Below are 27,889 nucleotides of genomic sequence, written 5' to 3'. Positions count from 1 at the left end.
ATTGAGCACTGTTATATGAACGCCTGCACTCTCGCATTATCATAGCTCCAAGTTTCAGCTTGTCGAGCACTCTACGGCTACCCATAATGGAAAAATTCAGCATCAACTACTCGTCCAAGAATATCCCACTACCATCACGTAATGACTACCTTCAACGCCTCATCGAAAAGACCGAGCACTTTTTACGCAGAATGCGCTGGAAAGCCCACTTCTTTCTCAACCCCGATCCCACTTCGTCTTCAAAAGAAACGTACGGCTTCAAATCGACCAAAAACCCTCCTCCTATTGATGAATTAAAAGACTTTGAAGACGACATGCTGAAAATGATCCAGTCCGTAAAATTCAAAGAAACGAGCAGCCCATTCCTCAACAAACTTAAAGAAGACAGCGACCGCATAAAAAATAAACCGAAGCTCCTAGTCGCCGCCGACAAAACTACCAACTTCTATAAACTAGAACCGTCAGCCTACAAGAATCTCCTCGAAAAAGACATAACAAAATCCTGCAAGAAAGCTCTACCCGAGACCACGCAAGCCATCCACAAAGAAAACAAAAACATCGCGACAAAACTAGGAATCGACGATAGAATGGACACCACCGCCAACAAACAAGCATTTATAACACTCAAAGACCACAAACCGAACTTTGCTAATAAACCGACCTGCAGACTCATCAACCCTACCAAGTCCGAAATAGGCAAGATCAGCAAAAGTATCCTCGACCGCATCAACACCACATCGCAACAAAACGTAACTTTCACCAATGGAAAAGCACTAAAGCCGTAATCGACTGGTTCACATCAACAAAGAACATAGTGGAATTCTACCCATCCATCAGCCAAGAACTCCTAAAGAAAGCCCTCGACTTCGCCGCTAACTACGACTGCATCACCGCTGAAGAAAAAAACATCATAACCCACGCCAAGAGCTCTATCCTAGTTCACAACCAAACACCCTGGCACAAAAAAGGCAACTCGACATTCGACGTGACAATGGGAAGCTACGACGGCGCTGAAACATGCAAACTTGTAGGCAACTTCCTCCTCTCCCAAGACCTCCAAGACCTTAACATCAACGTAGGACTCTACCGCGACGACGGACTAGCCATCACAAGCGCCACACCTAAAAACACAGAAAATATCAAGAAAGAACTATGCCGCATCTTCAAAAACAACGGACTGCGAATCACCATAGAAGCCAACAAGCGAGTAGTCAACTTCCTAGACGTCACATTCGACCTGAACCGCAACACCTACCAGCCTTTCACCAAACCGAACGCCCCACTAACAGTACGTCCACCGCGAGAGCAACCACCCACCTACCATCACAAAGAATATCCCTGCCAGTATCAACAAACGCTTATCTACACTATCATCAGACAAAGAAACCTTCAACCAAGCCGCCCCGCCATACCAGAAAGCACTCGACGAAAGTGGATATAACTACACGCTACACTACGAACCAAACACCACAAACAAACGCAAGAACCGCCAGCGCAACAACATCATCTGGTACAACCCCCCTTTTAGCAAGAACACAAGCACCAATATCGGTCACAAATTCCTCTCACTCATAGACAAGCACTTCCCTAAAGACCACAAACTCAAAAAAATGTTCAACCGGAACACAATCAAAATCAGTTATAGCTGCATGAGCAACACCAAGCAGATAATTGACAGCCACAACAAACGCATAATCGCCTCATCAATAACAACCGAAGACGCCCCCACCTCCCTCGCCACCGCCAATAACAAAACATGCAACTGCAGACAAAAGAACACGTACCCCCTTGACGGAAACTGCCTCCAATCATCTGTTATCTACCAAGCCACTGTAACAAGAAAGGACAACAACACCTCCGAAACCTACGTAGGACTAACCGAGAACGAATTAAAGACAAGATATAGAAACCACACCACCTCATTCCGACACGCTAAACACAGAAACTCGACCGAACTAAGCAAGTACATATGGAGCCTTAAAGACAACGACATAGAACACTTTATTTCATGGAAAATCCTGTCATCTCACTCCACCTACAACAGCTCTAGCAAAAGATGTAATCTCTGCCTCAAAGAAAAACTTATCATTATCCGCCAACCCAAGCTATCAACTTTAAACAAGCGTAACGAGCTAGTGTCTTCGTGCCGCCACAGGAACAAAGCCTTGTTATGCAACAGCTGAACTATTCAATTTCATCATAACAGCCATTCAAATTTCACGCCCTATTTTCATGTTAATTTTATACATAGATAGTATATAAGTGATGGTAGTAATATATTCTTAATAAATCTCCTGATGAGTGGGCAACCACGAAACAGGCTTGTAGAGATGAAACGGTAGTTCGCGTGTTTTTTTTTTCCTACAAACCAAGATATATATATATTTATATATAAAATGATGGTTGAAGGTTTTCATAGAAAGTGCTCAATACTCGAAAGTAGAGCGGTGTATAGTGTTGGTTTGAGAAAAATACAAACTACATAGGTTTGTATTCCGCACTGTTAGTTTTCGCCCCGCATATTTAATGTAACTCGCTATTGTTCCTCTTACCGCCTTAGCTAGAACTATCAGTCTATTATTATGTAAATTTCAATGTTAATAGTATATATACGATGGTAGGAATATTCTCATTAAATCCCCTGATGAGTGGGCAACCACGAAACAGGCCTGTAGGGAAACCTATGTAGTTTGTATTTTCCTCAAACCAACACTATATATATATATATATATATATATATATATATATATATATAGTCATTCACCTGTTTTCCGTTTGTCTCTCCTGTTAACTTAGATCTCCTTAACATCCGCATTTAAAATTCAAATTTGATTATTGTTTTTGCGTGTTGACCTGCGCTAAAAGATATGAAATAATAATGAAAATTTAGTTTAGACTATCGGGACTAGAACAAGTCATCTGGTAGAGGGAGTACAGTCAAATATATGGAAAAACAATGATCTCGCTTCTTCTTTTTTATGTTATGGCGGGAATGTGCTTCAGCAAAGGTATGTACGGACAGTAGATATTTTTTTATATTTCTGAGGTGCTCAAGTTCGATAAAACTCGGGTAATATTTGGTAGAGTCGATAAGAGTTCCATCTGATTAAGGTTAGAGAAAGCTCTTTTTCTTCCTAATTTCCGTTTTGCTATTTTTTGTTAAGGTATTCTCAGGAATTTAGGATTATATAAAGAGAAGCAAACTATAGATGAATAAGTGTCGGAATCTAAAGCAATATACATACACGCTCAACTACTTTTTTCCTTTTTGTTTAAGTACAAAAAAATCTTTCGTTTTAGTCCTTATGTAAATTATTCAGTATATCAACCGAACTGTTTGAACCAAAAATCGAGCCATAGTATTCCAAAACTTTGGCATTTTCTGTATACAATTGTGTTCACCATTGTTGAAGTCTTTCCAAATCGTGCACAACATTTGAGTTGTTTGTATTCATATTAAGAAAAATTTCTGTAAAATTACTTATTATTAAAAATAAACCCTATTCAGACTCGCCTTTTAGGCAATTATTTAGATATACTAGAATCAACCTTTTAACTCATTTAAGACAAATTTAATTTATTATTTTGTAAGAATTAATTTACTCCATTTTCAGTCCAACATCTTCGATCATCAATTTTGTATGAATTATGTATTTCTCTTAAAAAACAAAAACAAAAAAAGATTCTAACAAAAAAATACAAGTTAAACTCGTAAAATAAACAATTATTGCATAAATATGTGCTTCAAAAGTATTAGCAGTAAACTTAGTGGCTGTTTTGACAGAGAGCAAAATGTACCCCTCTCCTTAAAAAAAATCCTTTGTATAAACTTTTTGACGCATTTTTGAACTGTACCCTTTTCGCATCGATGTTCTGAATGACAGTTGTCATTTAATGACATGATCTGTAGATGGAAAATAACAGCGTCGATTCAGGAGTTGGGCCTCAAATTTTGATTCAGTGTTTAGGGGAAGGACTTATTTTTTGAACACTAGGTATTCTTATCAATTTCCGGCCTCCTAAAAGTCTGGAATTTTTCTGGTAAGAACCACCTACAAAATTGATAAATAAATTTGATGCGCCTTCTGCTTGCACTTTCATGACTTGTTTTTCGCTGGCGTTGAAAGCCATTATCCCCTAAAGAGTGGTACTTTTTTATATTTTGCAGTTTTGGTTTCATTAACTTCCAACTTTCATCACTGAATTTGCGAATTTTAATTCATGTCGAAGTCCCCCTCCGCACTAACTTTTCAGATTGGCTGAATAAGAAGATAGATGTAAAAAAATGACTTCAGTTCGAAAGGAGGTAACGATCCTATTTCCCATTTACATAGGTTTTAACAATAATGACAATTTCATATATAAGAAAAAAATGGCAAAATGTCAAGGGGGAGCATGCCACTAGACCCTCAGTATTTACACCCCTGAAACATTGGGCTCGAAACAGCACTACTCCTGACTTGGTGGTGTTTAAGGCCAGCTCCGCCGCCCCTTCATGGGCATGTCAAAGTCATTCCCCCCTCCCCCCCCCCCGCGACGTCTGCGACATTCAGGCCATATTCTGGTTAACAAATATAAAGCATGTATTTTTATTCTTGGCAAAGTTCTCTATCCCCTATTTGTACTGCACAGATTATTCGTTATAGTATAATAGGGTTTATTGAATAATAGGGTTTATTAAATGTGTGGGCGTTTATTACATTTGCGGGCTCTTCACCCGTACGGTTATAGAATTTGCTGGTGCTAATGGAAGAACGTGCCGTACGTAGAGCATCTTAAGACTAGAGTATAATTTCAATAAACTGACCAATACGCTTTTTTTGCTTTTTTGTCTTTGGTTCTGGGGGAGGGCCTTAATTTTTGGTCGCCCGTTAGGGGGAGGAGTTTTTGTGCTCTAGATTTGGGGGGGGGGGGGGGGGAGAGTCGCAATATTTGAACCAGAAACTTTCGACTTAGCAGCCTCAACCCTCACCCCTCACCCCCCCCCCCCCCCCCACCCCCGTAAACCTCCAGTAAACGTTTACCTGAAATTTGCTTTTACAAATTTTTGCTTTTACAATTTTCATCCAGGGGCAACCCAGTTCTCAGATGGGATTGTCCTGAGTGGAAATCTGCCACCTTCGTCAATTTCCTCATGTAAATAGACGTTCCTAGCCAACCCGGGCTTTTATTTTCTCCATTAACGTAGCCAAAAGCTAACACGGGTTGAGGGCATTAAGGGAAACCGTAAGGATCGACTCGACTCATGCAAAACCGAACAAGTCTTGACTCGAGTAAGGCCTTGTTTGTCGCTCATCCAGATTGCCTCGCCGCCCTTTCTCAACAGTTAAAATAGAATACTTTGAACTTAGTGGGTCGAAAATTTACTGAGATAATTAAATAAATTGAAAACTGTCGGGCATTTAGTCCATTTAGGACCTTTCCCGGCTGTCGGACATATACAAGTTACCTTTTCAACCTTGTGTTGATTCATACCTTCTCTACACCACGCCTACGCAGACCATCTAGTTTTTCTACAGCTTGCCTGTAGTCTTTCTAGTTATACCATGTCGGGCATATAGCCACTGCGGTTTTTTTACGCGTTCCTATAAGGTCACACTTTGTCTATTTTTCAGACTCCTGCCGCAACATGCATTTTCCTTCTCCACTAGAGGACTACGCCCTCTTTAACCACACCCTTCAGAATATAACTGACATATCAGTGGAAAACTGTCAAGTAAAGTGCTATGTGAACCAAGCATGTCGTGCTGTCAACTATAAGAAAGGCGCGAATCTCGGGAGCTGTGAACTGCTGTCCGCCAAAGCTGGATCCTTCCCTATAGATCTGCTAAAGTTCCCAGGATTCGACTACTACGGCCCCAATGTATGTCTAAACAACCTCATGCGCGCTTGATTTAAAGTGGTTGTTATATAAACTTAAAAACTTTAGGATGCTTACTGTATTTGCTTAAGAATTAACCTTTTATACAAGAAAGGGGCGAATATCGGGAGCTGTAAACTGCTGTCAGCCAAAGCTGAATATTTTCCTAATGTAAAGATTTGCTGAAATTCCAAGAAATTTGTTACTGCAACACGCAAGTATTTCTGCAAAAATCGAGCACAGGAGGCATTAACTCCTAAAAATAACAGTTACGCAAAGCCCCTTCGAATCAAATCAATCACTGTATGAGAAAAAGGAAATGCATGAATGATAAAGCACCTTGCGTTAATTTTTCAGAAATCATAAGCTCGAGTTGAACACCGCATTATTTTATTTTTTTTTAGGAGATATGTGTCCCGAATCCTTGTCCATCTGCCAACATGACCTGCGTTGAGTTAAAGGGGACTCCAAAATACAGATGTGAGTGTCCGCAGGGATACACCGGTGCCGCATGTGAAACAGGTATGCAACGATACTCTTTGATACAAATACCAAGGTAACTGAAATTGAGGCCGTTCTGTAAATATATGCTTAGCGAAAGTCTGACCATTACCACGTCTCGGTAATATTTAGCGAGTTTCAAAGAGGTGTACATTAATTTCACATACGATTGAATCTGCAAAGTGTTATCAACACTCAGATATCGACGAATGCTCTACTTGAAGTCACAACTGTCACGCAAACGCCACTTGCAGCAACATCGCGGGCTCCTTCACATGCCTTTGCAAGCCCGGGTATACCGGCAAAGGAACAAGTTGTACAGGTAGGGGTTACATCGACAAGAAAGTAAATCAGTTCGAGGCGCAACTATGTAATAATAAAGACGTGATAAAGACCTGCTTATTGCCCCTACCCTTTATTTGCCTGATGCTGGAACACTTGAGACGAGTAACCTCTAGACGCCATCCGTTCACGGTGAAGTTCATTTGTATTTTAAGTATGGTATGAAGTTTAAAGAAAGGCAAAAATTGTCAAAATTCTTTTATATAAATTGTGGTGCACCCATTATAGACCCCCTCCCCCCTCAGCCCAATTTTCTGAACATGATTTTAATTCCTCTGGTTCACTAGGGCACACTAGTACGCATATTGACCGTGCCATAAATGGTCGAATACCTCCGTTCAAGGGGAAACCCATTTGTTTTTAAATAATTTTATGAGGTCTAAAGACATGATTTTTAAAATCCCCTCTAATATGTTTTTCATATTGGTGTAACCAACTTATTTTCCCTTATCTAGATTTTTAGATTTTCTCGACTGTGTTTCTTTTTACTTCTACTTTTCTTTAGAGCTCACTAGCGCGCATCTTGGGTGTTATAAAGACACAAATGACCGTGCCATAGATGGTCAAGTACGCGGGGTTGATTCATTCTTGGGATGCTTTCACTACGCTAGCAGCCGAGATTACAGTGTCTTCGCGATGCAGTACCGTACCCAGTGCTTCACCGGTCCGCTCGCGCACGTGACCTATAGCAAGTACGGCCCTTCATCTGCTTGCAATAATGGCACCGGGGGAACCTGGGCTAATGACGTCTATTCAATAGTCCTGGTCGCAAAGTAATAAAATTCAAGATCAGTCGTGATCCAATTCTCTGGAACCCACTACCAAACTACCGCACCGCTGCTGAAAGTATCCATAAATGGTCACGCGAAAAAAAAAAAAAAGAGAGAAAGAAACAGGCTACGGGCCAGATAGTCAAACGTTTGTATGCAGGCAGGCAGATTGATTGATTCACCTTTATTTTACTGCGGTAGTTTTATAAGTTCGAAAACTTCTTTGCATGAAAGCCGTAACTATAATATAAGCAAAATATATACAAAAATTAGTGGGTAGTCTGGTGCATATAGGAAAGCTTAGATTTGAATATAGACATTGAATTAGATGTTTTTGATACTAAATGTTTTGACACTTAATTGCAGACAGACGGACAGATTGATTGATTGATTCACCTTTATTTTACTACGGCAGTTTCATAAGTTAGAAAACTTCTTTACATGAAAGCTGTAACAAGGTTAATCCCTTAAAATAGATACATTAGTAAATGCCACTATAATATATACAAAATATGTACAAAAATAAGTGAGTAGTCTGGTGCATATTTGAAAGCTTAGATTTGAATATAGACCTTGAATTAGATGTTTTTGATACTTAATGTTTTGATACTTTTAAGTATCAAAAGACGAGTTAAAACTCGTCAACAAGCCGAGTTATGGTTACGCTCGCAACCCACCTACACGCTCCACCGCCCTTACCGTCGACGATACAAACGCCAGCGTATCGCCACGATTTTTGCGGTGGTTGAACCCCGATGAGGAGTCCTTGGTGCTGGGTATTCCAACGTTTGGCATGCCACCATGGTACGGGTCACCAGAAGAAGCAAACCAGGAGTATGCTGTCTGCGACTATATGGAATGGTTCCAATGCGCCGTTCTCCCTCGTTTGTCTCGACTGAGAATGCGCCTGGCCCAAAAGGAAAACCGTTCCAAGACTACTATTTATACTCGGGGCACACAACAGGGTGCGTTGTACCCGGGGGTGACAACTCTGGCAACTTGATGCGGGTCTTCACACCAAAAGGCGACGATGGTGACATGCACGAAGAAAACTTTCTCAACCCCTTCTATTTCAAAATACGGTTCTCTTTTCTCGACAGTTTTAGAATTCAAATTTCCGACGATAGTGGAAACATCATCAAGTTCCAATCGGGCGCTGTAAAAGTGGCCTTGCATATCAGGCCCCAAAAGAGGTGACTGTATTATTTAAAAGTTGGTCCCCTGAGCCCTCGCACCTCATTACTACGTACATACCCGGGCACACGACATCTCCCCCAACACCTGAGATGGTGAAGGCACTCAACTGGTTAAAGCAAGTCGCCTTGGGGTTGCAAGAGAATATAGCCAAGGAGTTACGTGAAGACATGGCTCAGGGAGGGCCAGCTCAGAAAGGAAAGGGAAGATTTCGGGGAGCGCCCGTAACAAAAGGAGGAAGGGGAAGATTCCGTGGCTCTCAACTCACCCAAAGTGGCCGCGGGGTCTTTCGAGGTGCTCCTGTGACCCAGGGTGGCCGTGGGGTTCAATGGTCATTGGCGCTTAATGGTTCACCCCCATTCCTAGGGATACCCATGCCAGCGCAGCGCGGTGTTGGAGGTGGCGGGAGTGCCCCAAGGGGGATTGGCAATACTTTGAGCACTGCCTACCAGCCCTCACTTATCCGCATTCAACCTCCCTCTCCCTCACGCAAAAGACCAGGAACCACTGGGCCGTCTACTACCAAGAAAAGAAGAAAGAGATAAAAAGCCACCGCTATAACCGGCAGGCACCATTCAACATCAATACCATACACTGTCAGGAGCTCCGCAGCATGGCCGTCTCCGAAGCCACTGTTTACAAAACCTCCAAAATAGGTTATGGCAGAGAATTAGACTTATTTTCTTTACCCGATACCGACGTCACAGCCGCCAATGGGAAATACCTGAAGTACCCCCCAAAAACCCAGGAGGGTGAATAATACACGTTCATTATTTCGGCATCATCCAATAACATCGACCTGAAAAAGACGTTCCTTTCCATGATGGTCAAAATCACCAAGGCCAACGACAGCAACATAGATAACAACCAATCAGTCGGTCTGGTCAACTATCCCGTTGGGAGCCTTTTCAAACAGGTGAAGTATGGGTAAATGGTGTGCTTGTGGAGGCTCAGGGGGACCGTTATCCCTACAAAGCCTATTTCCAAGCCCTACTGAACTTCTCGAAAAGCGCCCACGAGACCTACCTGGCTGGTAGCATGTGGCACAAGGACACCGCAGGGCACATGAATACCCATGCGACAAGCGGGGCGGAAGCTGATAACCAGGGACTGAAAATACGGGGAGCACTAACTAACGCCGCACGTGCAACCAAAGGCGTGGGTATTGTTGGAAATGTGCACTCTGACCTGTTCTCCAGTATTCGATACCTAGTATTTGATTCCTGATGTAGAGCTCAAATTGGAATTCTTCCTAAGCGGGCCTAAATTTGCACTGATGTCAACTGCCCAAGACGAGAAAATAAAGATACATGACCTGGCCCTCAATTTCTACCACGTCGACCCAGCCGTGTCTACCGGCCAGGAAATCGAGAGAGGACTCAACGCCGGGTACACAGCCGAATACCCGATCGTGAGCACCACGATCCAGCCACTGGTTATCCCTATAGGGTCGAACACCTTCCAAAAGTTCGACTTGTTTTTAAACAAAATCCCAAAAAGGTTCACCATTGGGCTAGTCACAGGTAACGCGCTTCTCGGCAGCTATCAGCACAACCCCTTTGATTTTGGCGCACTCGACCGGGAAGCCGAAACCATGGTGAGAGTCAAGGGCGAAACACGTCCATACAGCGAAGCCCTTATCTCGACCTCACCAGGGGACGCCCTCATGTACCGCTCCCTACACAATTCGGTGCTTGGCGACCTCGTGGGTGATGGTGTGGACATTACCCTGGAAGAATTTAAGAACGGGTATGCGATCTAGGTCATCGACCTCACTGAGGGCCATAACGCTGCAAAAGGTAGCTGACCTCCAGCTGCGGTTCAAACAGCCCACCACCTCAAACTTGTATTTGCTGGTCCTAGCTGTGTGGGACAATTGCTTGAAAATTAACAAGGATCGACAAGTCGTCTTCACCTCAAACCTCTAAGCCATGTACACCGATGAGCTGGAGGACGTCGCGTGCAACGATGAGCCATTTGCGGCTGTGTTTGGAGGGGTACAGCCCAGTGACAAGCTGGGCAAGCAAAAAAGAAAAAAGCGTTGGGGACACGGCCTACATCGTTAACACCGACCCTAGCAATAAACCTGGTATGCATTGGCTGGGTGTCTACGAGACTCCTGACCAATTTTTTGTTTTTCGACAGTTTTGCTTTTAACCCCCACACTTATGGGGGTGATATCCAACAATTTTGTCTCCAGCACAATATTATCGTGAAGAACAATCGTCGCGTCCAAGCCCTAACATCAGAGACCGCCATTGTCTTTTTTACCTCTATCACCGCTCAAGGGGGATCCCTATGTACCGAATTGTAGAACTCTACTCCAACGACCCGCGAATGAACGACCGGTTAGTCACCCAATTCACAGATGCGCACAAGCCCTACGATCATAGAGGGGGGACAAACTACATCCGCTACACTTGGCAACAGTGTGCCAAAAAAACAAAAAGACGTAATCAAATGTTTATGCCTAGGATAATGAGGTGCAAGAAAAAAATTGTAACCATTAGCAGAAAGAGAGTAAAGCAACCTTAAACACTGCGTGTCTAAACCATTCCTTGCGGTCTATCATGGATAAAACACGGTTTCGCACACCCTGTAGCATTCTCGTCGCCGGCCCAAGCCAATCTGGAAAAAACAACTTTGTTTACAGCCTACTAGAACAGAAAAAAACAGCATTTGACCGAACACCCCAGAAAATAGTCTATTGCTATGGCGCTCACCAGCCTCTGCTGGAAGCCCTGAAACAAAAACTTGGTGTTGTGCTAAATAGGGGGCTCCCCGAGTCCATAGAAAAACTCTTTGGACCGCAATAAAACCCTGGAGTCCTCATCATTGACGACCTCATGGGCGACCTAAATCGCATGAGCGACATATTCACCAAAACATCCCACCACCATGACATCACTGCTATCCTGATCCTGCAAAATTTGTTTTCACCGCAAAAAGAAGCGCGCACCATTTCGTTAAACGCCCACTATATTGTAGTCTTTAACAACCCACGAGATCAGTTAGGCTGCCGTAACCTTGCTGCCCAGGCATTCCCCAGTAGGGTAGGTTTTGTCATGGATGCTTTCAGACAGGCGACGAGCGCCCCCTACGGGTACCTCCTCTTCGAGTTTCATAAAAATACCCGTCCGGAGTGCCGACTACGCTCCCACGTACTTCCTAGCGACCAGCGTAGTTACGTCTACGTACCAGTGGAAGACGTGGATCACATTTGCGTGTTCACGGATAAATACACCCCAACCATCTAGGAACACCGTCATTCAGGGGTACCAACGGTACGTGAAAAGAGCGCCTGAAAATGTCTAACATTCGTATCCGGGGGAAAATACGACGCTTACCATACCAGTACTACTACAAACGTCGGGGGGTGAACGCCCCACGGGGGGGGGGGGGGGGGGTTCACCCCCCCCCCCCCCCCCCCCATGTAGAAGACATTGATTTCATTGTGTGCCCCACGGCAGCCCCCCAGGCAGCGCTAGAGCGCGATGGGTACCTATGAAAAAAACCAGCACGCCCGCTATTACCGCCACCACATCACCCGCAAGCACAGTAGAACAACCGCGGGAACAACTAAACCTACCCCCTATCCCCATAACCCCATTGAACAGCAGGCCAGCTACAGGTACCGTCAAAGACATATTTAGCACAACCCCCCACCGCGAACACTCGGGTGTACGGATCTACCGAGCATTCCCTCACTCTCGCACTCCACTGTACACGGTACCCGACGCTGTGCCAGAAGTGAACCTTAGTGATTTTTTTGCAACCGTTGCTGGGTATGGCAGTAGCAGTGTTGGGGGTAATGATAGCGATGATAGTGTGCAACTGCCAACTACCCCAAGCATCCCATCGATGTCTCCTCGCAACCTCGGATACACCCCACTACGTAACAATGGTAGCAGAGGAAGACCCCGACGCAAGTACCGCCGTTTGTCCCGTGTATGCGTCACCGAACACCTTGATGGGGAGGTGGTGACCAAATGCACCACCCGCCGTCGCACCACCTGACTCCAAACGGGGGATCTTTAAAAAGTATGAAAGACACAGGGCACTCGCAACTATGGACCGCCCACAAAAATGTGGACGCCACCGAGCGCCTCCCAGAAGGGGTCGGGGAAATTGAAAAGAGCCATGAAAAAGAACCCACGTTGTCGACTGTACCTTCCTGTGGCGAGGCTACGGCAGCAACGTAGCGGCCTCACCTTCCACAACCCCCATGGATTAGATAATAAAAGGACAGAATGCTATAAAAATACCACCTACCCATGCTCGGGAACTTATTAGGCGGTAAATGATATAAAAAGCGCCGCTGGCTAGCCACAACCCTCATTCACACCATACCGGTTACTGGGAAAAGAGGAAACCGTAAAAGCGGGAGGCGTCCGCGCCGCTGCAAGGACCGCTTAATTAGAAACGCACCTTTTCTCGAGATGGTACGTACCGCAAAACCGCCGCTCAGACACCACCTCCTGGCCGGCGCCACCCCTGAACAAGTGAACAGCGTAAACGAGATCGCACGCAATATTGTTGAGGAAAATGTTGTGCTCTCGCCTTACTACTACAAAAAACTCAGGCCGCATCGTGCCCGGTTAGGAAACATTGCCAACCGTTCTCTAGGAACCGCCACCCGGAAAAGGATTATGAACAAGCGTGGTGGTTGGGCAATCCCCCTCCTTATCGGTGCCCTGGGAAGCTCAACAGCGGCCCCTGTCCTCATATCAAAAATCAAAAACAATTGGTGGTTGGGAGGAGACGCGTATAAAAGCATCATCCCCACGAGAGCTAGCACCATTTTAAAAGTACTACCATGCCAGCGCGGAGGCAACGCCAGTCAAGCGATGAATACTACAACAAGGCACGGCGATGTGTACTGATTCCCGAAGACATGACCCCTATCTTGGACAGCCTAAAAGTCAAAAATCGTATAGAGTCACCACCACAATACGGAACCATGTCACAACTCGCCAAAAAGATGTCAGCCACCCTGGATGACCACAACCTCCCACAGGATATCAGGCTACGGGAATACCAACGACTCCACCGAGAGTTTTTAACATTGGCAGAGCAAACAATATCAGGAAGCCCCACCGTCAGCAACACTGTCGAGGGGGAGATCATCAACACTCTTGCTAGCGCACCTACACCACCTCACGAGACCCCCCGACCACAATCGCTGCCCACTCTACCATCACACTCACCGGCAAAGATCCCACTACCCACTAAGATAAAACAACTCCCTCCACCGCAGGAAGCCCCTCACGAACGATACCCACACCACCAAACTACCCGCCACGACTACCAAACCCACGTCGACTTAAGACCCTGAAACAGTTAACCTCAACCCCCAGAAGATGGACTACTTTTCAGAAACGCAATAAAACAATCACAAACCACACTCTTCATTGTCTGTTTTTATTTCCCTTTTTATTTACAGTCTTTTTTACAACCACTGTCACGCTTCCAAACCTCGGAAATCACGATACTGTCCAGACAAGAGTCAGTTTTACAAACAATGCGGCGCACAGCCGTTGGGTCTTTAGTTCTTTACTTTTATCGCACACCCAGCGCATAAAAGTAAACGCCTCGACCCGTGGGCAATGGGGATCGACTAAATGCTTAGCGTGGCGACCACAATCCGCTTCAACAATCTCTGCGCAAAATTGACCCCCTGAATCCAGGGACCGGTAGTAGCGTAGTCATTTTAGAGGTTTAGACAGGGTATGCCAAGAGCGCCTAGTAGACGTCTTTCGTACACCCCACACTTGTGTCCGACGATCCCGCCTTGCCCGTTAAACTTGTACCACGCAGAGACCACAGCCTTCAACCTCTCGTGTTTGATAGCCCTCGGGGCTCGATCCTGAAAAGCCAGCCCATGGACGTGTCTCTCCACGTTTGTCACACTAAGACGCTGCCACGGTCTGAGATCCTGCATCCTGATAGGGAGAATAAAATGGTGACCAAGGACCTCTTGGTGGTGGTGACAAAAACCCATCTTCTTTGTTTAAAACCCCTGTCCAATTTGGAACCCGTCCAGAACCAGCACAACAGTCACTTTCTCGATAGCAGTTTTTTTTACCCTCAGGACTAGCCACAAACGTCCACTCAGGACCCGCCATAGTTTCACTACTCTTGGCAATGACCTCCTGCGGTCCGTTCAGCCTTTTTACTGTGCCCATCACGGAGAAACGTGCGAAGGGGTACTACAAGGGACCGCCAAATTACATAGGCACCTACACGTAGACCGAAACAAAGACAGAGACCGCCAAAAACACCTCTCAGTAAACTCACAATAAAATGCTTGTACATTACCACCACAACCGCTGCACTGGGACAACAACTGGGAGCACCAACCCTTGGCATGGCTATTTTATTAGCTAAACCATCCACCCGTATTACAGAGATATGACAACACCGTTAACAAGTGAAAAAGCACCTTTTTTATTCCTGTCAACGCATCATACAACGATGCCGCTATGACCTTATACTACCCCCTGGATGATAAACACACACCACTACGTCAACGCGGCCCGTTAAGGGGAACCCTGAGCGTAACAAGAAATGCGCCACCAATGCATTCCTTTCCTCCCCTAGACACCAGGGCAACTCATATACCGATCATTGATACGCACGCATTCCTCCCCCCTCCCCCTAGGTCCCAGCCCACACATACCGATACTTGACACCGGAAATCCTTTAAGCTAGGTGTGGCACATTCACCACATTCTACGCATTCCTTCCCTCCTCTATACTCACACCCCTCACTACTTATCTGTCCCCCCGGCTTTGGAATGCTATTCCAAACTGACTTAGAAAAATACAAGGGTACCGCGCATTCAAGCGCAGTATAGATGAACTAGATCTTTCTGGCCTTTTATAGCCGATATTTTTATACCTTTGACATTCGTAATAATGTAAATAGTTAATTCCCAAAATTTTACACCATAGAAACTGTACATAGAATTTTATACTTATATATTTACATATTTATCTTTTATCTATTTTTATATATTTTATGTTCGTGAATTATCTGAAAACTAGCTTGTAGCTACGTATAATTTCACGTTAATAAAGTATTTATCTATCTAATCACGGCTAAAACGGAACAAGATCAATCTATGACAACAGCTTCAAGAAATTGGCTTTATTACAGATATATTGGATAAACAAATTAAAAATAATATTCGATACACGAACATTTCGTCTGGTTTGTCCGTGATTTTCGTAATAATATCAATCGCGCGTTAAATAGGAGCACATTCTGCCGTGCTCCATAAAGTAATAAGTATTCTGAAAGACTTAAAGGCGCATTGTCACCAGTTAACTTCCGTCTGACAACTTCAGTCTGATTAAATATTGATTTATTTTGTCTGATATCTGGATATGATTAGAACAGAATAAAGCAAGATAAATTTCTTTCAAGCCATCTCAAGCTATGGTTAATGTTTAGAATAAGCGATTAATTATTGATAAAAGAGTTATATACAATCATTGTTGAGCAAAACAATAATATTGAGGTCAAGAAGAAGCTATCACAGATAAAGTCTAAGAAGAAGTGATATGACTTTACCAATCTATTATCATACAAAATATAACCCTTTTGCGCCATTTTGTGATTGCATTGCACTGTCTGTGTACAACCCCTCTTTGTACAACTGATTAATTATTGATAACAGCCACATATGTAATTATTGTTTAGCGACACAAGTTTGCTTAGTGTATCAATATTGAAGTTTGAATATTGAAGCTATCACAGATAAGTCAAAGAAGAAATGATATGACTTTACCAATATTGATTCTCCTTCTTGGTCTCGTGGCAAGAATGTGCCACACTCAAGGTAAACACGCCAAACCTTTTCTAGACGAAAAATAAGAAAACGAATCCTTTAGAAAATTACCAAATTATCGATAATTAGATAAGGACTATATTAAATGGTAACTATAGGATTTTCAATTTAAAGTGGACGTTCTGCCCTGAACGTCTTGCTTTTAAATTACCAGAGGGCACTAGAAGAATGGTTTATTATCGAATACACCACTAGGGAAACAAAGCAACGCGTAAAGGAACTTTTATGAAAAATTTTTTGCCAAACCTTTTCTAGACGAAAAAACAAGGAAACGAATCCTTTAGAAATCCTTCCGTAATCAGACTATCAATAACTAGTGATGGTGACTTTAGGCTTTTCAATGTAAAGGAAACGTTCTGCTCTGTATGTTTTGCTTTGTAAATTCCCAGAGGGCACTAGAAGAGTAGATTAAATGCGAAACTTGCGAACATGACGTTCAGCTAAATACCCTTATAGGCCTCTGTGTTCTATTTTTTTTTTAACTCGAAAGGGGAGCGTATAAGATAGATGGTTTATTTTAATTCTCCGATTTTCCTGTTTTTTGGATCTGGATGTTTGGGGACCTTCAAAAATATCAGATGCTATAAACTACTAGTTTTAGATGGTTTAAATTTCTCGCTACATTATTAATAACTTTTGGTATTCTTTTTTACATTTTAACTAGGAAATTGTTACGCTTATTTTGTTGTGCTTCTAAGGGGAAAAGGGGCTTAATAGACAGAGAGGAATATTCTGGCTTACAAAGGGGATTAAAAGAGATGGAGGGAAGCACCTTTAGAATAGAGTCTTGCGGTAGGAATAAAATAGGAATAGCTTATTGCTTGTACTCAATTTGTCAATTCTTTTTCAGATCCCTGCCGCAACATGCATTTTCCTTCTCCGCTAGAGGACCACGCCCTCTTTAACCACACCCTTCAGAATATAACTGATATATCAGTGTGGAACTGCCAAGTAAAGTGCTATGTGAACCAAGCATGTCGTGCTGTGAACTATAAGAAAGGCGCGAATCTCGGGAGCTGTGAACTGCTGTCCGCCAAAGCTGGATCCTTCCCTATAGATCTGCTGAAGTTCCCAGGAATCGACTACTACGGCCCCAATGTATGTCTAAACAAATTCATGCGCGCTTGATGTAAAGTGGTTCTTACAGAAACTTATAAGCTCTGGGATGTTTACTGTAATTTTCTGTTGGAGCGAAGCATTTACCCATTTAAGCAAAACATTTAATAGGCCCTTTGATACAAATTCATTTGAGGCAAAATATGGCGCTAGATAAGCGATGCCTTACGTTTTTTAACCCTTTACCTACAAATTCATTTTTAAGGCGCTTCATTGCACCCGTCCTAATAAAGGCACAGTTTTACGATCTGCTTAAATTTAATTAATTGATTATCTGTTTATTAAAACGCTCCACCGTTCGCGTCGCATCTATGCTAAGTCTACGAAGTTTATGCTGGAGTCACCAAATTTAGACTGACCTGAGTATCAGGCCCTCCTATGTTTCTATCGCGCCAGCAAGACAAGGGCCTGATACAAGTACTGTTAAAATCGCATGTTCTCATGCCGGATTCCGGCATGGCTCCTGATTGGTCAAAAGAACAAAGGGCAATCGAATGGGACGCGCTGATTGGTTCAGCTGTATATAGTACCCTAACCCGTCGACTGCTCGTTCTCAGAGTAAGGGCGGACTCCAAACGTGCTTTTGACCTTGCGTTAGCAGAATAAGAGAAATCGTTTTCTATAACATTTAAAAATTACAGTTTCCTCTCCTCGTCTTCTTCGGAAAAATTCCGCCTGATACTCATGTTAGATGCTCAAGTGTCTTATCCAGGCCGGCTATTGCGTGTATTTATTTCTCATTGGTATCGTTTTTCGAAGCGAAGATCTACTAGTTATATCAAAGGCGCTGGATGTCATAGAAGCTGCTTAATACTACGGACATCATTAGAAGTAGCTATCAAAACCAGGAGCCGAATATTCGGGAAATTTGTCTGTGAGAGCACGAAGAATGCTTATTGTTTGCGGCACTTCCCGCGAGTTGTTGATTGAGTGAGCTTATCAATTAATGGCATTTGCGTTCAAGCAGCGGTTTGTCTATTTAGACGAAAAGCATGTAGTAAATTGGTGATGTGAATATCCTGTAGTAATTTCGTGATGTGTGGATCTACGGTCATATACTTAAACCGTAAATCTTCTGAGCCGTGAACTATCTGTGCGTTTCAAATCATTTAGCATAAAGTTACCCTCACCCGGGTTCGTCGTTACAAAAAATAATTACCCTTGCATAAACACCAATGTAGTTTTGTTTTACATAAATGCTGTTTATAATTTGATTTGGGCATTTGATTGTGCCACCATGCGAGTCATTGGAAAATTGACAGCCGACGTATTTTGACAGTGGCCTGAAAAGGGGCGGCAGGCGTCGCGTCTAGTATTTGTGTCAGATGTACTTTTATTTTTCCTCTCCAACTTTTGAAAAATAAAATCGCCTGATACTCATGCTACATTTAGACAATAGCTAGGCTAAGGCTAGTAGAAATGCTATTTTTTTCCTTTTTCTTAGGAGGTTTGCGTTCCAAATCCTTGTCCCTCGAGCAACATGACCTGCGTTGGGTTAAAGGGGGCTCCAAGATACAGATGTGAGTGTCCACAAGGATACACCGGTATCGCATGTGAAACAGGTAAAAGAGGTCTTATGAGATCATAGAATACTGTATATAGAACATCACTAAAGCTATTTTTGTGTTTTTTACGTAGATATTGATGAATGCTCTTCTGGAAGCAACAATTGCCACCGGGACCGCGCTACATGTGCAAACACCATTGGCTCCTTCGCATGCACATGTAAACCTGGGTATACAGGAGACGGAATAAACTGCGCAGGTAATGAAAACCACCAACCGATATTAGTGATGATATTACATGTACACCTGGTTATAAAAGTTCTACAACTATTAATAGAAGATAAATGTTAACCCTTTTCGGACTGGGCTATTTTGAGCTGTCTGTGACTGTTTACCTCCGTATTTCATGAACCGCTTGGGCTATGTCCATCAAACCTACAGACAATAATCACCAGTATGCAAAGAAACGTCACGCTACATTTTGGGTGTCGTCCAATCAATTATGACGTCACAATGAACGTCATAATACGACGTCTAGATATTCTTTCAAATATTGCCAAAATAATTATTTACATCATTTAGATAGCCTCTTAGCTTCTATGGTTCAGAAGTTACAGCAATTTTAGCAATTTACAGCTTAAAGAGCCCCCCCCCCCCCCCCCCCGCAGTCGGAATAGGGTTAATGCGTAGGCACAGACGAAAGTAATCTTGTAGTCGATATAATTTTTTAGTTTTATAACATTTTGCGTTGAAGGTTTTTGCATTTTGCTTTAAGACTACATTTTGCGTTGAAAGTTATTACGCGTTAAAATAAATGAATGTTAGTACATTTTAATTTTGTTGTTCTTACGTAGATATTGACGAATGAGAGATTTCGGTAAATTTAACTGTGAGAGAAATTTCATAGTTCCCACTATTCATGACTGTGTACTTGTGATTGACAGATTGCGCTATGGGTATGGAATCGGGCGCTATAAGTGACTCTGCAATCACTGCATCGAGCTACTTAGAAACCCTGCGACCTTCACATGGCCGCCTTAATCACGCAAGCGTCTGGGCGTCAGCATCTCAGAGCCCTGAAGAGTACCTCCAAATCGACCTGGGGCGTGCGACAACAGTCACCAAGGTGGCCACTCAAGGAAACCCGATTCGGTATGAGTGGACGAAGAGCTACAAGATCAGCTACAGCACCGATCTATCCACCTGGAAACTGTACCGCGAGGGAGGACAAGAAAAGGTACGAGTCGGCGGCTGATCTAGCTTTTTGCTAAGGGAAAAGTAAAGACACCATCATGTACTTACTATTGCAACCATGATTTAAAAAAAGAAACCAAGAAACTTGTATTTTAAGGTGGCGCGCCGGAGGTTGTTGTTGCTAAACAGCTTTTACCAAGTTCCCTATTGAAGACTCATTTTTGTCGCGATTTGTTTAGATTTTATTGAGACATCTATGCTTTATTAGATTCCGCTAGATTCACTTTTCTTGCAAGTAAAATTTCTATTTTTCATGCAAGTTAAATGGAAGCAATATATATATTAAAATAAAAATCTCGAAATCTGCGCGATGATTTTTTTTTCTTAATTCACACAAACTAACACCTAACAATTCTCCAAAGCACACGAATTTTTGGCTTAAAACTGACCTGTCAAACTTCGCGATTGATGAATATTTATATCTTCGCCAAAATTGTCGTCGCAATCTTTGATAAAATAAGTGCACTCTTACAAAGATCCATCCCCGAATTTACGTCCCCTGCTAAGTCCACACCCTAAGGCAACTTGTGTGAGAGGGTCAAGAGGACCAGTGTTACACAAGAATTAATTCCAGATAGTCAATTTGAGAGTATTTTTGTATTATAATCTGAAAACTAGGGAAAGTATTGTTTTTCAACATTTGGCCACAAGCCGTGCATCTTAAACTATTACCCGACCCTATGGCTAAAATAGTCGAGTGTGCGTTTATGAGAAATTAAAATCAAAAGTTGAGTATCTGGACGCTCTTCAAACGAAGCCCACGCCAGCGCCATACATGGTAATCGCAGAGCTACCTTCTGAGGAGGCTAGATATTTTCAAGGGCACAAAACAGACCTCAGACAGACTATTTATCCTCAAAATATTTGTTCCGCCGCCCGCAAATTTGTGAAGTCGGGCTAGTCGTGCTTGGAACTTTCAACTCTATGATTGTTAACTCTTTCAACTCTAAGACACATTTCACAGCATCTCGTGCCCATAAATGTACAATAAGAGTCGAGCACTTGCGTTGCAAATTAAACAATAAAAGGATGTGTTGGGTTTGGCTTTGATTGATGTTTTGTTCTCTATTCCAGGTGTTCCCCGGGAACACAGACAGGGACACTGTTGTCTACCGAGTGTTGGCACAGCCCATTGTTACACGTGGTATCCGGATCATCGTGGTAACTTTCCAGCACCGGCCTGCTTTGAGGGTGGAGGTCTACGAATGCATGTGAACATCCCTGCCTGTTATACAAGATAAATCTAGCTGTAGCAGTTAACAACAAATAGTTCACCGATTCGACTTCTTGTGTCTTTCGGACCGACTCGCAAAATATCACGTTAAATTTACTCTTGCGCCTTCAAAATCAATTACCAATACCAGGATCAGTTGAAGTAAATTTATATCTCCTTAGTAGTAAGATATGTGTGAATTCGTACTGTACTCGACTTCGATCAAGCGTTCGATCAACGATTTCATGTTTAAACGCTAAGATAACAGTTTCCCTCGAAACGTCGATTTGGCGAGTGTTTTGCCAGACTTCATGGTGAGTGGCAAATCAAAAGTGGCGTCACTAACCGACAAGCCGCTCAGCCAATAGAAGCCAGGGCAAGAGGCTCGGGGAAGGGATCCGCCACTATCGAAATGAGTGGGTGATAACTACGACGGATTATTTCCATTGGTGACTATGAAAATATTGAGAGTCTCTTTAATGGGCATGATCAGGGAGTAGGATGAAAGCTTTTTATAAGCATGCACAGAAAGTATTTTATTCGGTGGCGGGAGTGAAATGTTTTGTTCTCATTTTCTTGTATAGTCAAGATTGATTGATTGAGTTATTAGCAGATTTGCATTGATTTGCTAGATGTACTAAGTTTTATACGACGGTATAGCATAGCTCTGATTAATGCCGGGTGCACACTAGTGACATAACGACATTAGCGCGCGCACTCTTAGCTTAGTATGTTCAAGTGTGAATGGTTTGACATTTTGACAAAAGGCCGAGATAACGAAAGAAAATTACGACATAATAAAAAAAACCTGTGTACACCAGGCATAAGTGAGCTCTTCCCAACACTAGCTTGTAAAGTAAGAAAACAGTTAAATTAGTTTGGCGCTATAGGCGGCCCGAATTGGATTGTGGGTTGCCTGTGTTATGAGGCTAGTGAGTTATGAGGCTAGGTTACCCATGTATAGTGTGGAACCAACCTCGTCCTCAGGGTCTTCTGAGTAATTTTCAATGAAACGTGCTACCCAAGCTTCTCGCTTCAAGCTTCAATCACGTCCCTGCCTCAATAAATTTTAAAACAAGTCAGAAGAAAAAGTACCAAGGAGGGATATTACTGTATACAGCAAGAAATTATGCCTAGAACGCACAGATTCACACTCCAACCAATCGGCGCAAATGACAATCGAATTCGCCGTTCCATGCATGATGTGTTCCTACTAGCCAACTAGCCCGACTTCATGCTGAACTGAGCGTCTAGTTGTTGCATGAAACAAATATCTGTTGAGTATACGGCAGCGTGTAAATCCTTTAATAAACTTATTGCACCAGAACAGTGCTCTAGATCTTATCTAGATTGGTCACTTTCGATTAATAGCCGCTCTCGAATACACAACGCACTCGTGGACTTTCCTCGCCAAAACGTCGTTATCCTTCTCGACTTTTCTTGAAACAGGGGACTTGGAAGTTTAAAGGGTCGGTAAAACATCCAGAGAATAAGAGAATGTTTAATACCCGGACTGGGAGAGGGGAGAAAAGATATCGACTCAGGACGACCCAAGCTCTTATCTGCCTTTTCCACTTAATGTTAGAAGCCCTAGATAAGGGGAACTGTGCCGTAAGGCTATTTTTCGCGGACTTTTGTCAGGGTTTCGATCTGATCGACCACAAAAACCTTATCGAAAATCTCTCTAATATGGTTAGATGCGAGTTTGTTGCGGCGGGTTGTTCCATTTTTGCTGGGACGATCCCAGGTAACGCGAATCGGAACAGCTTGTCCTCAGTCTCGTGTTCTTTAAGGAGGCATACCACAGGGTACTCGGTTAGGGCCAATTTTGTATGATTAATGTCATCCTTGGGCCCACGCGTTAAATTTGTTGATGATTTGTCTATTACTTTCTAGGAATTCACCATCAGTTTTGAATTTCCTTGTCGACGATATCAAAGCTTGCGCGTGTGTAAATAATATGCGCCTTATATTGTAACCTGAAATATCCATCATTTTCATCCATCCGGTTTTGTAGACCCTGTGATGGCATTTCGTTGTTGGGTTTCCTGGGGTAAACGGTCACATTTAGACCCCTCGGTCACATTTAGACCCCCCTTCGACTGAGAAAAAAAAGGCAAGTTTTCCCAAAATAAGCTCTGGTTAACTTCGGTAAGCTTGAATTTTTGCATAGAGGCTTCTTATGTTATGTAAACTAACATATCAAAAAGCGTTTTTTTTTTCTACTGGATTCGTCTTCAAGATATTAGGCTTGAAGAGCAATTTTCAAATGTTCAAAGTATAAATTCTCCTCGTTTTTAGGGAGAACTCGGGCCCATATCAGAAATTAAGCCAACTTTTCTCGCTAATATCTAAATTTCATATCTTCTAATTTTTTTTTAAAATTTGTAATTAAGCTTTTGGTCAGAGGAACCTCTTGTATGCGCGCGAAATCTTGAGCTTATATATTGAGAATTGGAAAATTTCATGCCATTTTTTTGCTCTGTCGCCCCCTTCATTTAGAATACTGCACTTGGAGCTTTACTTGATGAGTCCCCACATGAGTTTTATTTTCTAGCTAATAAGTTGCTTTTTCAACCTGTGAGGATTGCGCAATGCGCAAAAGACGTCGTATTTAATATCTTATTCCTCTCCACCAAATGCGATCTTTTTGGGTGTACGTCGTATTTAATATCTTATTCCTGTCCACCAAATGTGATCTTTTTGGGTGTAGAGGGTATAGGCTAGCAAAGAAAAAAAAATGTCACAGTTGAGCTGAAACCGTGATAGAATATAGGAAAACTTTAAATATATTTCGTATAATGGTAAATTTGCTGTTACACACCAAATATGCCACTTTTTAAGTACAGTCAAGAGAGCATAAGATCCCTATTTGCACAAATATCATCGAAAATTTTATTCTAGCATCAAGGATACAGACAGTTGCGGTGTATTAATGGTATGTAGTACTTCGAGGATTGCAAGATTTCGAAAACGTTTAAAAAAGAGGCTTCATTCAAATTAGAGAGCTGAAAACCTCGTGCTTCAAACACCGTTTCCGCTCTAACTTGCTACCTCTTCGTAGTTTTTTTTAACATTAATTATCTTCCTAATGGTCAAACGAAATCTGTAAGTTAGACATTAGATACGATATTGATTTTTGTGAATATTCCGGTGAATTGAAAATGAATCCAAGAAAATACATTTCATAAAACTATCCTTGTAGCGAGGGTATGCACTTTTCTAATAGCGAGAAAATAACGAGTGATACATTACTGTACTTCTTTGATGATGTTTTTGGAAATTTCTATAACTCTTAAGTATATTATACAAGCTGGAGTCAGGATTTGAATCAAACGCGGTATCACAGCCATTTTACATGATCTCATTTCATTCCTATCGAGTTGGCAAAACAACAACACGCAACCCGCGGGGGTGTAGGACAAAATAAAAGGAGCAAATCCTCACGCGCAGTGGTAGGGTGGTGGTTACTAAAAATAGCCAGATTCGGAATTGACATGGCGCGCGGGTAATACCGGTACAGTTGGTACAGTTTAATTGTTTTCATTTTTCATGCCAATTATTTCATTGTAAGTGCTTTATTTTATATGTAAGTACAAAATAAACAATATAATAATCTACTGTATTTATGCAGAGGCTTATAAGTAGGGGCAATCATCTGTATTATATAAGTGTCACGGCGTTTTCGAGGATCAGGCTATATTGAGACGCGCGCGCATGAACGGGCCAAACAGTTACGTCGACGTTGGTAGCCCACGCGAGTGACGTGAGGCTGCACGCGCAAATTGCAGTTAGGAAGAATATTTTTTTATCCATCCTCCGTCGGTTTTGTTTGTTTAACAAAAGAATTCAAAGTCGTAGGTAGGGTTGGATTCATATAAAAAAGAGAGAGCAACAAAAGTCAAAGTACCGAAGAGAGAACAAAGCTTTTTGTCTGAGACTGAGCGTGCAGTTGAGCTCAGCCCAAACGTCAACACAAAGGTCGAACCTGATTGGCTCATCGGCGCGTCTAAAAAGAGCCTGATCCTAGGAAACGCCGTGACACCTATATAGTACCGGAACATGGGGAAGTTGATTGCCCCTACTTATGAGCCCTTGATTTATGCCATCATACTGTTTGTATAGAACATCAAACACAACAGAATCCTCTAGTTCTTATTGCATTAAAATGTTTTATTAAAGAATATGACATTCAAGAAGAGCTAGAGAATTTATCTAAGAAAGAAAAAAAAAAACAATCAACAAATCAAAGGAAGTGTTATTGTTAGCAACAAAAAGTTTTATATCGCTATGGTATTTCGAGTTTCACCAGGTTTCACCAGGAGGACACTGTTTATATCAAAATTTATTCAAACCTCAGATCTAGAGTGGACAACGTAAATATAGGCAATTGAGAATTGACCTCTAGTTCATTCCTGAGTGCACAGAGTATTTTAAGGCCTTGAAACAGGCTATATCTGACTACAGTAGTTTGGATTAGTCGAGTCTCCCTCTCTCGTGTGGAATCGAAAATCCTCCTTACAAAATCCAATTTGAGTACTTACGACTTTCCTCAGCGACATTATAGATGGAAAAGCTTTGATTGCATTTCTAGTAATGACATTGTCAATCTTGCCTTTTCAACTTCACAAATGCAAGCGAGTCTCCGGTGAGATTTCAAATTCATATATGGCGGACTGTCAGCTGGAGAAGCCTTACCAAGAATCGAAGCTCGGGCTTCCTGTGCATTGCGCAAATTTGCAGAATTGTATTTTATGACTGGGTTACGACAGGTATCCCGGTATGCAAAATCATTTATTTACATCCCACATGAAGATACTTTGCGATGGGCTTTCGTATCTAAATTGCGTTTACGAAAGAGTGTTCGAGTGAGTGATGGTGACCCACCACGATAACTCCTTGGCTTATGCTTCGCATAGCCACAGGAATAACAAAAAATAATAATAATAAAGGGGGGGGGAGAGGAAGGGGAGCGAGCATGACCCAGACGAATGAAAGGCTATTGTCACTGTAGATGTTATGTTGTGACGTATATATACATACACTATATATAATGCGTGAGTGCAGGTGTTCACATAACAGTGCTCAATACATAGGTGTATTGAGCACTGTTATATGAACGCCTGCACTCACGCATTATCATAGCTCCAAGTTTCAGCTTGTCGAGCACTCTACGGCTACCCATAATGGAAAAATTCAGCATCAACTACTCGTCCAAGAATATCCCACTACCATCACGTAATGACTACCTTCAACGCCTCATCGAAAGACCGCAGAATGCGCTGGAAAGCCCACTTCTTTCCGATCCCACTTCGTCTTCAAAAGAAACGTACGGCTTCAAATCGACCAAAAACCCTCCTCCTATTGATGGATTAAAAGACTTTGAAGACGACATGCTGAAAATGATCCAGTCCGTAAAATTCAAAGAAGCGAGCAGCCCATTCCTCAACAAACTAAAAGAAGACAGCGACCGCATAAAAAATAAACCGACCTGCAGACTCATCAACCCTACCAAGTCCGAAATTGGCAAGATCAGCAAAAGTATCCTCGACCGCATCAACACCACCATCGCAACAAAACGTAACTTCACATCAACAAAGAACAAGACAGCATCCAACTTTATATGTTTCGACATAGTGGAATTCTACCCATCCATCAGCCAAGAACTCCTAAACAAAGCCCTCGACTTCGCCGCTAACTACGACTGCATCACCGCTGAAGAAAAAAAAACATCATAACCCACGCCAAGAGCTCTATCCTAGTTCACAACCAAACACCCTGGCACAAAAAAGGCAACTCGACATTCGATGTGACAATGGGAAGCTACGACGGCTCTGAAACATGCGAACTTGTAGGCAACTTCCTCCTCTCCCAACTCCAAGACCTTAACATCAACGTAGGACTCTACCGCGACGACGGACTAGCCATCACAAGCGCCACACCTAAAAACACAGAAAATATCAAGAAAGAACTATGCCGCATCTTCAAAAACAACGGACTGCGAATCACCATAGAAGCCAACAAGCGAGTAGTCAACTTCCTAGACGCCACATTCGACCTGAACCGCAACACCTACCTGCCTTTCACCAAACCGAACGCCCCACTAACAGTATGTCCACCGCGAGAGCAACCACCCACCTACCATCACAAAGAATATCCCTGCCAGTATCAACAAACGCTTATCTACACTATCATCAGACAAAGAAACCTTCAACCAAGCCGCCCCGCAATACCAGAAAGCACTCGACGAAAGTGGATATAACTACACGCTACACTACGAA

At 42.6% G+C, this 27,889-nt stretch overlaps 2 protein-coding genes across 2 annotated transcripts; both read left to right on the top strand.

Annotated features, from left to right (window-relative positions):
• Nucleotides 1-39: 39 nt before the first annotated feature.
• LOC125570293 lies at nucleotides 40-27,557 on the top strand. The gene is made up of 2 exons (XM_048731831.1): nucleotides 40-798; nucleotides 27,199-27,557. Exon 1 carries the CDS (start codon nucleotides 87-89, stop codon nucleotides 783-785), a length of 699 nt encoding a protein of 232 aa, XP_048587788.1. The 5' UTR covers nucleotides 40-86; the 3' UTR covers nucleotides 786-798; nucleotides 27,199-27,557.
• LOC116603119 (EGF-like repeat and discoidin I-like domain-containing protein 3) lies at nucleotides 16,451-21,610 on the top strand. Its single transcript, XM_048731846.1, has 6 exons — nucleotides 16,451-16,511; nucleotides 17,371-17,618; nucleotides 19,081-19,198; nucleotides 19,275-19,400; nucleotides 20,086-20,378; nucleotides 21,470-21,610. Exons 1-6 carry the CDS (start codon nucleotides 16,451-16,453, stop codon nucleotides 21,608-21,610), a joined length of 987 nt encoding a protein of 328 aa, XP_048587803.1.
• Nucleotides 27,558-27,889: the final 332 nt, after the last annotated feature.

The sequence above is a fragment of the Nematostella vectensis genome, chromosome 8, assembly GCF_932526225.1.
Source record: "Nematostella vectensis chromosome 8, jaNemVect1.1, whole genome shotgun sequence".
NCBI classification, from domain to species: Eukaryota; Metazoa; Cnidaria; class Anthozoa; order Actiniaria; family Edwardsiidae; genus Nematostella; species Nematostella vectensis.
The sequence above is the reverse complement of the archived record's forward strand: the minus strand, read 5'-3'. Positions and strand labels throughout refer to the sequence as shown.